The sequence below is a fragment of the Hyperolius riggenbachi genome, chromosome 12 (genome assembly GCF_040937935.1).
Source record: "Hyperolius riggenbachi isolate aHypRig1 chromosome 12, aHypRig1.pri, whole genome shotgun sequence".
In the NCBI taxonomy this organism is placed as follows: Eukaryota; Metazoa; Chordata; class Amphibia; order Anura; family Hyperoliidae; genus Hyperolius; species Hyperolius riggenbachi.
Genome location: NC_090657.1, coordinates 112,202,192 through 112,214,281, shown reverse-complemented (window position 1 = coordinate 112,214,281; position 12,090 = coordinate 112,202,192). Strand labels below are relative to the sequence as shown.

At 44.4% G+C, this 12,090-nt stretch overlaps 1 protein-coding gene across 3 annotated transcripts in view; it reads left to right on the top strand.

The window, feature by feature from the left end:
* CASKIN2 (CASK interacting protein 2) overlaps positions 1–12,090 on the top strand; it is a 225,447-nt gene that overhangs the window by 51,174 nt on the left and 162,183 nt on the right. For all 3 annotated transcript variants that reach the window (XM_068261965.1, XM_068261966.1, XM_068261964.1), the window contains exon 2: positions 3,922–4,546. In XM_068261965.1, the coding sequence (XP_068118066.1) occupies positions 4,453–4,546 (94 nt within the window). In that variant the 5' untranslated portion in view covers positions 3,922–4,452. The remainder of the gene's footprint in view (positions 1–3,921; positions 4,547–12,090) is intronic.

Below are 12,090 nucleotides of genomic sequence, written 5' to 3'. Positions count from 1 at the left end.
GACAGTGAAGGAACGTCAAGACAGGTAGAAGTGGATCCAGTGTCAAACGCAGATGACGGACCTAGGAGTATTAGTTTAGAAAATCTGCATTTGGATTTAGCAACTAAAAGGTAATTGGCAGCCTTAATAAGAACTGCTTCTGTGGAGTGCTGAGGGCAGAAGCCAGGCTGGAAGGGGTCCAACAGAGAGTTTGCAGAGAAAAAGTCAGACATTTCTGAGTAAATGTGGTGTTCCAGCAGTTTGGAGGCAAAGGGAGTGCAACTGGGTGGTAATTAGAAAGGGTTGTAGGGTCCACAGAGTTTTTTTTTTTATTAGTGTTGTTATGATTGCTTGTTTAAAGGAGGAAGGGAAAATGGCAATAGAGATGGATAGGTTAAAAATCGTTGTTAAAGCAGTAAGGAGGAGAGCTGGGGGATAAAATGAGCTGGAATTGGGTCCAGAGCGCAGGTAGATATGAGCTTTAGAGATTAGTGAAGAAAGGCGCTGTTAAGTTGAGGCAGAGAAAGTTGTTAGTAGGGAGGAGGTTTGAGTAAGTGACTGGTCATGTAGAGAAAGGGAGTTTGATAGTTGGTGAGCAACAAGGCAAAGAGGAGAAAGGAGGAGGAGGTGATTGGACTAGTAAAGAAGGTTGCTTTTTTAAAAACTGTTCTGTATTGTTTCAATTTTGTTCAAAATGTATGATGAAAAGTCTTCTGCAGACAAACATGTGGTTGTAGGGGGAGTTGGTGGTGGTAGGAGGGCGAAGAAAAGAGCTGAAGATGTTAAAATGTTGTTTAGGGTTATAGGACTGTAAAGAAATGAGTGAGAAGTTTGACTGCTTTGAAAGAGCATCCCTGAGCTGGAGCAGCACATTTTTATAATGCAGGAAGTCATCTACATTCGAGCTTTACCTCCACCGCCGTTCCACCACCCTAGAATATCTTTTCAGTTGTTTGATGGGTTTGGTCAGCCAGGGTGGTTTGTTGTTGCGGCAGAGGCGAGTTTGGTGAGAGGGGCAGCTGAGTTCATGACAGCAGAGACTATGGTAGAGTAGTAGGTGGATGCTGTCTCATGGTCAGTGAAGGATGACAAAGAGCACAGGGGTTTCTAAGAATCAGCCATGGAGCAAAGGTCAAGGTTGCGATAATTTCTGCATAAGCAGGTTCTGTGCAATACTGGGGTTGGAGAGTTCAGGGAGGGACAGATTGTAAAAGTTATAAGATAGTTATTTTAATGGGACACTGTAGGGGGGTCAGGGGAAAATGAGTTGAAGTTACCCAGGGCTTCTAATGGTCCCCCACAGACATCCTGTGCCCGCGCAGCCACTCACCGATGCTCCTGTCCCCGCCTCTGGTTCACTTCTGGAATTTCAGACTTTAAAGTCTGAAAAACACTGCGCCTGCGTTGCCGTGTCCTCGCTTCCCCTGATGTCACCAGGTGTGTACTGCGCAGGCCCAGTATGGTCTGTGCTTGTGCAGTATGCTCCTGGTGACATCAGCGGGAGCAAGGACACGACGACGCAGGCGCAATGGTTTTCTGACTTTAAAGTCTGAAATTCCAGAAGTGAACCGGAGGCAGGGCCGAAGCATCGATGAGTGACTGCGCGGGCACCGGATGTCTGCGAGGGGCCATTAGAAGCCCCGGGTAACTTCACCTCATTTTCCCCAGACCCCCCCTACAGTATCCCTTTAAAGGGAGAATGCAGAGTTATTAAATGTTGATACTGGACAGAGCCGAGTAAAGACTAGGCCCAGAGTGTGGCCATCTTTGTGGGTGGAAGTAGAGGACCACTGGGAGAGGTCACAGGAGGAGGGGAATGATAGGAGTTTAGTGGTAGTGGAGCAGTTAGTGTCTATGGGGGCATTGAAGTCCCCAATGATGATGGAAGTTATGTCAGTGGAGAGAAAATGAAGAAGCCATGCAGAGAAGTGGTCAATTAAGGTGGAGGCTGGTCCAGGAGGGCAGTAGATGACAGCAATATGGAAGTGGTGAGGAGAGTAGACATGGACTGCATGAACCTCAAAAGAAGAAAAAGCCAATGAAGGTGTAGGTTTAAGTGGTGTATAGGAGCAGTGTTGGGAGAGAAGAATTCCCACACCCCCATCTAGGAGTGTGGCTAAATTTAAGTCCACCACATGAGATGGCAGCTGGAGACTCGGTATCAGATGGAATTAGTAATGGCTCAGTGAACCTGAACCGAAGGTGAATGCGTTAGGGATGATCAGATCATGGATATGGGACAGTTTGATAAAGATGGTATCCTCTTGATTTAAAATTTCTAGTCTTTTCTTTCCTATCACTTTCACACTTTGGCACTTCCCAGTGCTTCATCTTATTCAATTATTATAATCGAATGGGATGAAAATCAGTGCCACGAAGTGTGTGCCCGACCGACAATGCGACCCATTTTGGTCCCAAAATTGGTTGCATAGTCAATCGCACATGCTGCAAGATGTTGGGCTGACTTGCTCAATTGGGTGTGTGGTGGTAACGGCGTGCAATTTCAGGATGATCGACAAACGCAACGAAACCCCCGGCACTGAATTCCCCCCCTATCCCTGCGCCCAGTGCAAGCTAGACATTACCTGTCTGCGGCCTCTGCTTGTCCTCTGCTGCTCCGTGCGCATTCCGCTGTACAGACACGCGTGCCACACGTGATGCGTTGTAAAGGCGCGTGTGTGTGACATCAGACGTCACACACACGGCCACGTTACGTGGCAACCACGTGGTGCGTGTGTATGGAGAATCCCGAAAGCAGCGGAGCACAAGCTGAGGCCACGCACAGGTAACGTATCACATTCACTGGGCCCCGGGGGGGGGGGGGGGGAGAATCACTTAACATTAGGGAGATAGTGTTGAGGCGGCGTCACAAGGCGAATTTTCAATGTAAGCACAGTTTACAGATCTCTCTCTAATCAGATTAGATTTAAGAGAGAGATTTGTGTCGTATCATTGCTAGATGTATGGCCACCTTTATTTTACAGACACAGATTATACAGTAAATAAGAGACATTTGCTACTTTACCACACTGCCACCCTGTGGTAGTGCATAGATCAAAACATAATAAATACATTGTTGCTAAATACACATTCCAACTGTATGAAAAACAAAATCACTGTGAAAATTGCTGCACAGATTTTCAGCGATTTGCAATTTTTGATGTGAAACAGCCCTAGTTTTTCTGTTCTTTTGATATTAAACCTTTTCTTTACACCTGTTACTCCTCTTTTTCTAAATCTTGATTACCCTTCCTACATTTGCACGTCTTGTTAATATAACCTTGTCCTTGGCCAGCTCAGACATGCAAGGCATGGTGTTGAATTATAAGCAGGTTTGCACTTTCTGACAAAACAATACAGCAAACGAAAGGCACCCTTTGCTTTTTGACAACTCGTGTAATTTTTCTCTGTTATATTCGATGTGTGCGCAAAAAAATATTTGAAATAAAGATCCTTTCTACTTCATAATAATTATAATTTTATCATGATCTTCTGCTGCTTTCAACATTCATATCTAGTAATCTGGGTGGCATATCTGGATTATATAAATGTTTACAGGGAAGAGGCGTTCCCAAGTTTCCTGTCTGCTTATTTATGAATGGAATCTTGAAGCTGGGAAGTGATGCAGGAAGCAAGTGCTTGGTGTGATTTAACCCCTTTGTCAATTAGTGCTTTTATAAAATGTGCTGCGATGTTTTTGCTTTAATCTTTTATGCATGCATTTCTACCCTCAAGCTACAAAAGAAAGTAATGTATGAGGGATTTCTCTCCACATTAAACATATTTGAAAAGATAACAGGTTGATAAAGAACACTCCTTTCTTCTTTGTAATGTTTTACCTTGAGTAGGAGAGGGAGCCTCTCACACCTGAGGGGTTACTAGGTGTATATGGATGACACAGTAACACAAATATTTGTTTTCTTTTTCTGTTGTGCCATGCAGTGACATCACTTGGGAGTTGAAGATGAAGATTTTCTCTCAAAGAAAGTGAATGCGACACCAACCTCTGTCTATTCATGAAAAACAAAAACCAGAATAACCCTAAAAGGAAAGGCAGGAACTCCCTGGCTCCTCAACTGGGAAAGGAGACACTGTATTAACTATTAAGGGACAACCTGATGGAGCTCTTCAAAACACTGCAACCTGCAATTCCTTGTGGACCTGGTACTACAGCATATGTGAACTCCTACATACAAGTGTTATGGGAAATATCCAAGTGATCACAGATGAGAGTGGGGATCTATGATCAAACTGTCATTTAATCCTCCATTCCCATGCTGCTATCTTCACTATTGTTGGAGTACATACTCAGTGCTTAAATTTACTTTTCATTTGTATTCATATTATGGAAAGTTCATCTCTCAGCTGAAAAGGATCCTATTTATTTAGACCTATGTAAATGTCATTTGGTAGATCTTGTGGATATATCTTTTGTGTCGGAAGACAGGAGATGAATTATTAACGTATGCAACAATGGGTCGGGAGAATGAACTGATTCAGGCTGTGAAAAGCGGAGATGTCACAACTGTTCAGAAGCTGTTAGCTAAGGTCCGAACGTCTAAAAACAGTAAGTAGAAGAGTGAAATGTGTGCAGGATTGTAAGCATATGGTTGCACTTTCACTTGGCTACCAAATATAAGACTTATACTGAATTAATAGCAGTTAAAATAAAACTTGAAAAAAAAATAATTCAACAAAATATTGTTAGTTTGAGTAAGAAGAATATGTGATGCAGTGGACATCACATTGAGCATGTAAAGATGTACAGAGGCGCCACAAGGATAAAATATGCTAAAATAGTTTCAAACGTTCAGGAGGCGGTGGTGGACCAGCCACTCCAAAATGGACACGACACTGTCGATTGAGGTAGTCACAATTTATTCACATACTCCTGGCCCACCACCATCTCCTGAACGTTTTAAACGATTTTAGCCTTGTGGCGCCTCTGTACATCTTTACAAATCGAGATATCCACCCATGGTGGAAGGGTGGTACACCCTCTTTTTCCTCTATCCACAGAGAGCGACATCTTAGTCCTGAGTGGGGACAGGCCTAATCTCCCCACCTGCCTTTACAGTGGTTGCCTTGGGGGCGACCCCGGTTTGTAGGTATAATACTTTTCATTATTCCCTTCCTGTTCCAATACTTACTACACTATATTGGGATTTCGGCTTTTTTCTTTATATCACATTGAGCATGTAGGTTAAAATCTAGGCCAGGACAATATCTGCATAGAATTTGGATTTTCTTCCCATTTTGTATGGGTTCTTTCAATCTCATTTGCTCCCATATCCCAAAAACGTACTAGGGGTTTTAGGCTATGAGCAGTAACAGTTGCAGGAGATGTGAAACTGTCCCAGGTTGTATGGGGCGCAGTCAGCGGCAGAAGTTACCCGTCGTCCGCCTCTCATGCTATGCAGCTCTCCATCTTCCCAACACTTCCGCCTTCCAAAGTTGAGCTTTTTGTTGTGAAGGAGGAAGTGTCAGGAAGATGAAGAGTGGCGTGCAGTGCATCAGCTAGAGGCGGTGACATTAGTCTCTTATCCCTAGTTGACTATGATAGGGATTACACTGTGAGCATCACTGTATCACAGATAAGCTAGCCACATACTAAATGCCACGCGTTGTGGGCAAACATTGTTCCCACTCTGATCGAAAGCTGATCAGAGAAGGATCAATTCTTACCATGCACAGTCGATTGACAATTTCCTGCTCAAAGCTATTAAAAATCAATCGATTGAATTGCAGCGTTTTAGTGCTTGATGCGGTGCAATGCTAGGGGTCGTGGATCTGCTGCTTCTGACCCACCCCTGATTGACAGAGATTTTCCGTTCCACACAGTTAATAGTTCTGATGGAATATTGGTCAAAATTTGTCAAAGTATGATTGATTGGACAAGTTTAGGAATAGATTGTTGGCAGATTCAATCGGGGTGATCAAATCTGCTGGGATTCGAGCTGTGGAAATTGATACATTTGTGGCTACCTTTTAGGCAGGTCGCACACTTGTCCTTACAATATCTCGGGCAATTTTTTTTGTTTTGTTTTTCTGGCACTCTGGTTATCGTGTTTCGTTAGCATTTTCTGCACTTGATTTTTTAGTGTTGATTTGCAATATTTTGTTTTGCTGCGAAATACCTTAGCGTTACAATCATGGGATAAAAAGGAGGTGTTTGAGGGTTTTCTTTCTCCCACAGAAAAAAAAAACGGACAAAACAAAAACGTCATTTTTGAGCAGTCCTTTTACTGTATTGTTCGTACTATAAGATGAGCTTATTATCCTATAAAAGTGAGGGGAAAAATTCAATGTGTCTTACAGTCCAAATGTGCTGCCGGCTGCCAGGTGTCCCCCCTTAAGCAAGTGCAGGACACAGTGAAAGCCCTCACCTACACAGCTGCTTCTCCGAGCCCTGCATCTTCTTTGCAGCATCTTAGGCACTGATGGGGCACTAACTCAACCCCCTCTGCTTACTATGTGGCTGGTTTTCTCACTCCCGCTTGTCGCAGCTGCTCTGGTGAGCTCCCGCACATATGGCTGGTGTTCTCACTCCCATTCTGGTGGGCTCCTGCACATGTGGCCGGTGTTCGCAGTCATGCTTGTTGCAGTGCTCTGGTAAGCTCACGCACACATAGCGCTTTCAGTTACTCTTCTCAATGCCCCTGCCCTCTAGCTAGTCCAGTCCTCAGTCAGTATAAAGGGGTCCCCCTATTACAGTGGGTTGCAAAAGTATTCGGCCCCCTTGAAGTTTTCCACATTTTGTCATATTACTGCCACAAACATGAATCAGTTTTATTGGAATTCCACGTGAAAGACCAAAGTGGGGTGTGCGTAATTATTCAGCCCCGAGTCAATACTTTGTAAAACCACCTTTTGCTGCAATTACAGCAGCCAGTCTTTTAGGGTATGTCTCTACCAGCTTTGCACATCTAGAGGCTGAAATCCTTGCCCATTCTTCTTTGCAAAACAGCTCCAGCTCAGTCAGATTAGATAGACAGCGTTTGTGAACAGCAGTTTTCAGATCTTGCCACAGATTCTCAATTGGATTTATATCTGGACTTTGACCGGGCCATTCTAACACGTGGATAGGTTTTGTTTTAAACCATTCCATTGTTGCCCTGGCTTTATATTTAGGGTCGTTGTCCTGCTGGAAGGGGAACCTCCGCCCCAGTCTCAAGTCTTTTGCAGACTCCAAGAGGTTTTCTTCCAAGATTGCCCTGTATTTGGCTCCATCCATCTTCCCATCAACTCTGACCAGCTTCCCTGTCCCTGCTGAAGAGAAGCACCCCCAGAGCATGATGCTGCCACTACCATATTTGACAGTGGGGATGGTGTGTTCATAGTGATGTGCAGTGTTAGTTTTCTGCCACACATAGCGTTTTGCATTTTGGCCAAAAAGTTCCATTTTGGTCTCATCTGACCAGAGCACATTCTTCCACATGTTTGCTGTGTCCCCCACATGGCTTGTGGCAAACTGCAAACGGGACTTCTTATGCTTTTTTGTTATCAATGGCTTTCTTCTTGCCACTCTACCATAAAGGCTAACTTTGTGCAGTGCACGACTAATAGTTGTCCTATGGACAGATTCCCCCACCTGAGCTGTAGATCTCTGCAGCTCGTCCAGAGTCACCATGGGCCTCTTGACTGCATTTCTGATCAGCGCTCTCCTTGTTCGGCCTGTGAGTTTAGGCGGACGGCCTTGTCTTGCTAGGTTTACAGTTGTGCCATACTCCTTCCATTTCTGAATGATTGCTTGAACAGTGCTCCGTGGGATGTTCAAGGCTTTGGAAATCTTTTTGTAGCCTAAGCCTGCTTTAAATTTCTCAATAACTTTATCCCTGACCTGTCTGGTGTGTTCTTTGGACTTCATGGTGTTGTTGCTCCCAATATTCTCTAAAGGGGCCCATACACCTAACGATTTTCCCGCCGATATACGGCCAATTCGATCACAGTGATCGAATCGACTGTGAAATCGCCGCGCACACCACTGACAGAACGATCGATTTACGTCCGAAATCGATCCCGTTAATTCCCGTCGAGCCATCAGTGCGGAAGATTTTTCTTGATTGCCGGTGGTCGGGGGCGCGTCGATAGCCGCGTTCGAATGCCCGACGACCGACGCAATACAGCGGGTATACATTACCTGTTCCGGCCGGCACGAGTCCCCACTGTCTTCTTTCTGCGCTGGGTTCCGGACTGGCTGCTCCTACACAGAACTTCCTGTCCCGGCAGGAAGTTTAAACAGTAGAGCGCCCTCTACTGTTTAAACGTCCCCTGGACAGGAAGTTCAGTAGCTGCAGGAACGGTCTGGAGCCCGGAGCGGAGAAGAAGATAGCGGGGAGCAGGGGATTTGTCCCGGCTGGAACAGGTAATGTATGCGGGGGGTGGGCGGCAGCAGCTCCACAGATTGCGATCGGTTTCAGGCTGAAATCGATTCACAATCTGTTTGCAGTAAAGGTGGCCATATGATCCCTCTTTGATCAGATTCGATCAGAGAGGGATCTATCTGTTGGTCGAATCTGATGGCAAATCGACAAGTGTATGGCCACCTTTAGACAACCTCTGAGGCCGTCACAGAGCAGCTGTATTTGTACTGACAGATTACACACAGGTGCACTCTATTTAGTCATTATCACTCATCAGGCAATGTCTATGGGCAACTGACTGCACTCAGACCAAAGGGGGATAAATAATTACGCACACCCCACTTTACAGTTATTTATTTGTAAAAAAAATGTTTGAAATCATGTATGATTTTCGTTCCACTTCTCACGTGTACACCACTTTGTAATGGTCTTTTACGTGGAATTCCAATAAAATTGATTCATGTTTGTGGCAGTAATATGACAAACTTTGGAAAACTTCAAGGGGTCCGAATACTTTTGCAAACCACTGTATGCTGAAAGCAGAGTACAAGCCTGGAATAGCAATGGAGCTTCCTCAGGCACGTCATGCTAGTACACCATTTTGGCCACACCCCACGTGCCTGCGTACAGTACCTGTGCAGCTGCAACGCAGACCTCTGGAATGATTCCGGCAGAATCGGGCATATGGACATGGCACTGTGTATTACTTCCCCAGGACACCAGCAGGTAAAGGCAGTTTAATAAATGGGATGCCGCGAGTGTGCCTGCTGTGCACCGTGGCTGGCTTTCACTGATTATTTCAGAAGAACTGCTGCAGGAAGGAAGGGGGGTAACAAAACAATAATCAGCAGCTGTAGCACAGCTGCTGATCATTATTTGTTCCCCCACTAGCAATGACCAACCATCTGAAACCACTTTCAGTCCAACCAGTAGCTGATGAGGGCAGCGTAGCTTAGTGTAGAAGGTGGTGAGAGCAGCACGGGTTAGTGTAGCTGGTAGCTTAGATCAGGGCTTTTCAACCTGTGGTACGCATATTACCGGTGGTACTTTGCTGTTGGCCAGTTAGTACACTCTGCTTTTGCCTGCCACTCATTTGCCCGCCTGCCGCTTTCCCTGGTCCCATCCTGCCTCCACATAGTTCAGCTAACTCTCGTTCGCTCCTTGCTGTGCTGCCCTGCGCCATACTTCAGACCTCAGATCAGCGGTGAGAAGACAGCCAGGCGAATGGTGCTCAGTGACGGCAGGTTAGGTATACAGGCAATGACATCACTGCTCACTTCCTGTATACATGCTGTCACTATGCACCGTTCGCCTGGCTGTCTCTTCTGTCCGGCCGGGTCACCACTGATTTGAGACCTGAACTATTCCGCAGGGCAGCACAGCGAGCTGAACGTTGTGGTGAGTCACTGCCCAGCACCCTGGTGGTGGGGGGAAGCTACCTATATTGAAACATGGGAGGGACTGGAAAGGCTACCTATATTGGCAATCTACTTACAAATTGCCAATAATTGTCATCTGTAGGATAGCAATCTGGTTTTAACCTTTTTACCCACCAATGCCTTTTGCTATTCCCGTTCCATATGCCCCCCCCCCTTTTTTGTAAAAGTGTACCTGTAAGAAAAAAGTGCCCTTAGGGTGTACTTCACTCAGGATGGGGAAGCCTCTGGATCCTAAAGAGGCTTCCCCCTTCCTCCTCAGTAGAGGGGATCCAGCGATGGGACCCCCCGAAGATCTTTCATCGGTGTTAGTGCATGTGCAGTAGCGGCTCTCCGCTCAGGCTACTACGCAGGCACATTGGTGGTACTTGAAATTTTTCAGGCGATAAAAGTGGTACAATTAGTGAAAAGGTTGAAAAGCCCTGGCTTAAGGTGGCCTCGCACCATAGAATTTTTTTTATATCTGTTCAATTTAAGAATTGCAATCAATTTTTCTAACTGACTGTAACATTTCAAAAATATGACCAATGTACAATACAAATGTGTTCAATATTCCCCAATTATGATAAAAATGATTGGAAACTCTGAGAAAATTGCTAGGGTGTGTATAGTAATAAATTGACAATCTAACACACACCATACAATATTTAGAAAAATTGAAGATAAATTTCCAGCATTCCGGATTTATAAGAACCGGAAAAAAAAGGGAAATCAGATTGGATTTTTCAGTCGAATGAAAATAAACTTTCAATTTTTTTTTTTCGGTAGCCGATCATATTTCTCAAATTGCCGTAAAATTGGATCATTGTATTGTATAGTGAGTGGCCACCTTTAGATAGAGAAAGCTTAACGGGAGAAGCTCCATAAAATTCCCCTGCATCATGAACTTACCAGGTTTAGTAGATATATATTTTTTCCCCTCTGGTTGTTGTCCTCTAAAACTAGGTGTGCCTTCTGTTCCATAAAATATGGTACTTTATAGTAAACATGAAACAAAGCTAGCTCAAGGATTTATACTTACCTGGGACTTGCAGCTGTCTCCGTAACAGGGAACGTGGCAATTCTTCAATGTTAATTTTTCCAACGTAATGCTAATTTACTTGCAGTTTGCATCTTGAAATTGGACCAATCAATACTGTTGCTGCCAAACTGTTTTGGCCCAATTCCAAGCTAAATATAAATTGCAACAAAATTTTACAAGTCGTCAGAAAAAAATAGGCTCTCCTTTATCACTTCTGCTTTCCACAGAACAGGCTAATTGACGGGCAGCTGAGTGCATTGTCTGTACAACAGTCATACCTAATAAGTCTTTTGACACTATCCAGACAAATGTGTTTGAACAATAGTTTTCCCTGAAGAACGGGTAGACATTGCAGGTGTTTGGCTGTATTACACTGTCGTACAACCGATGTACATGGAAAATGGGTGCCAGGGAGATTTTGCGCCAGGAATAGCTGCTAGTAGAGTAATGGTAGAGTTACCGATATTCTTACATTGGGCAGTGGTAATTCTGATAGTAAAATATCGTTAAGTTGTATCGATATTTAACGACTGCTAAGCCTAACCCAATTCTCACACAAGCTCTTTCTCTACCAATTCCTAAACGACGCCCCCCAATGATGCATAGTCAATACTACCTTATTACCTTAGTTCCTCATTGTAGATTACGTTTCTTGTGTGGCTTTGTATTTTGCAACTAAAACATTGAAGATTGAGGTTGCTAGTAATATTCTTAGGAGCTGTTTTACACTGTGGGTGAGTCTGCGGTTTTTGCGCTGCGATTGGGTAGTGTCTCCCTATGAGAAAATTTCCAAGGGAGCATTGGAAAGAACTGCGTGTGATTTTCAGTGTGAAACATCCCTTGTAAAGTTGAGCATGTAAAATTGAATCGCAGTAAATCTGCCCCAATCGCTCTTGGTAAAATTCTCGTGAGCCTGGCAGTCATCATATAGCTGGATAAGTCTTTGAGGAAGTACACAGGGAAGCCTAAGGGTGCGGTCAAGTGGGAAAATAGGTAGGAATCATGGAAAGTTTCCTCTGCTCAGCCAATAATAAGAAATTCCCACAATGCACTCATAGAACACACCACAGGCCTTTTATAAAGGGGAGGAGGGGAGAGGTTTCTCTATTGTCTTGCGATTTCTTGAAATTAGGAGGGAGAGGAATGACCAGAGTATATGCAAGATTGTTTCAGTGTGTTATCAGGATACTGCTGCAGCCTAAAGGGACTCCAACATCTAGCGATGATAGGCAAATTCAACCAAGAGATCTAATCTGAGATTCCGATCTCGTACTCTGTTCAACATCACCCA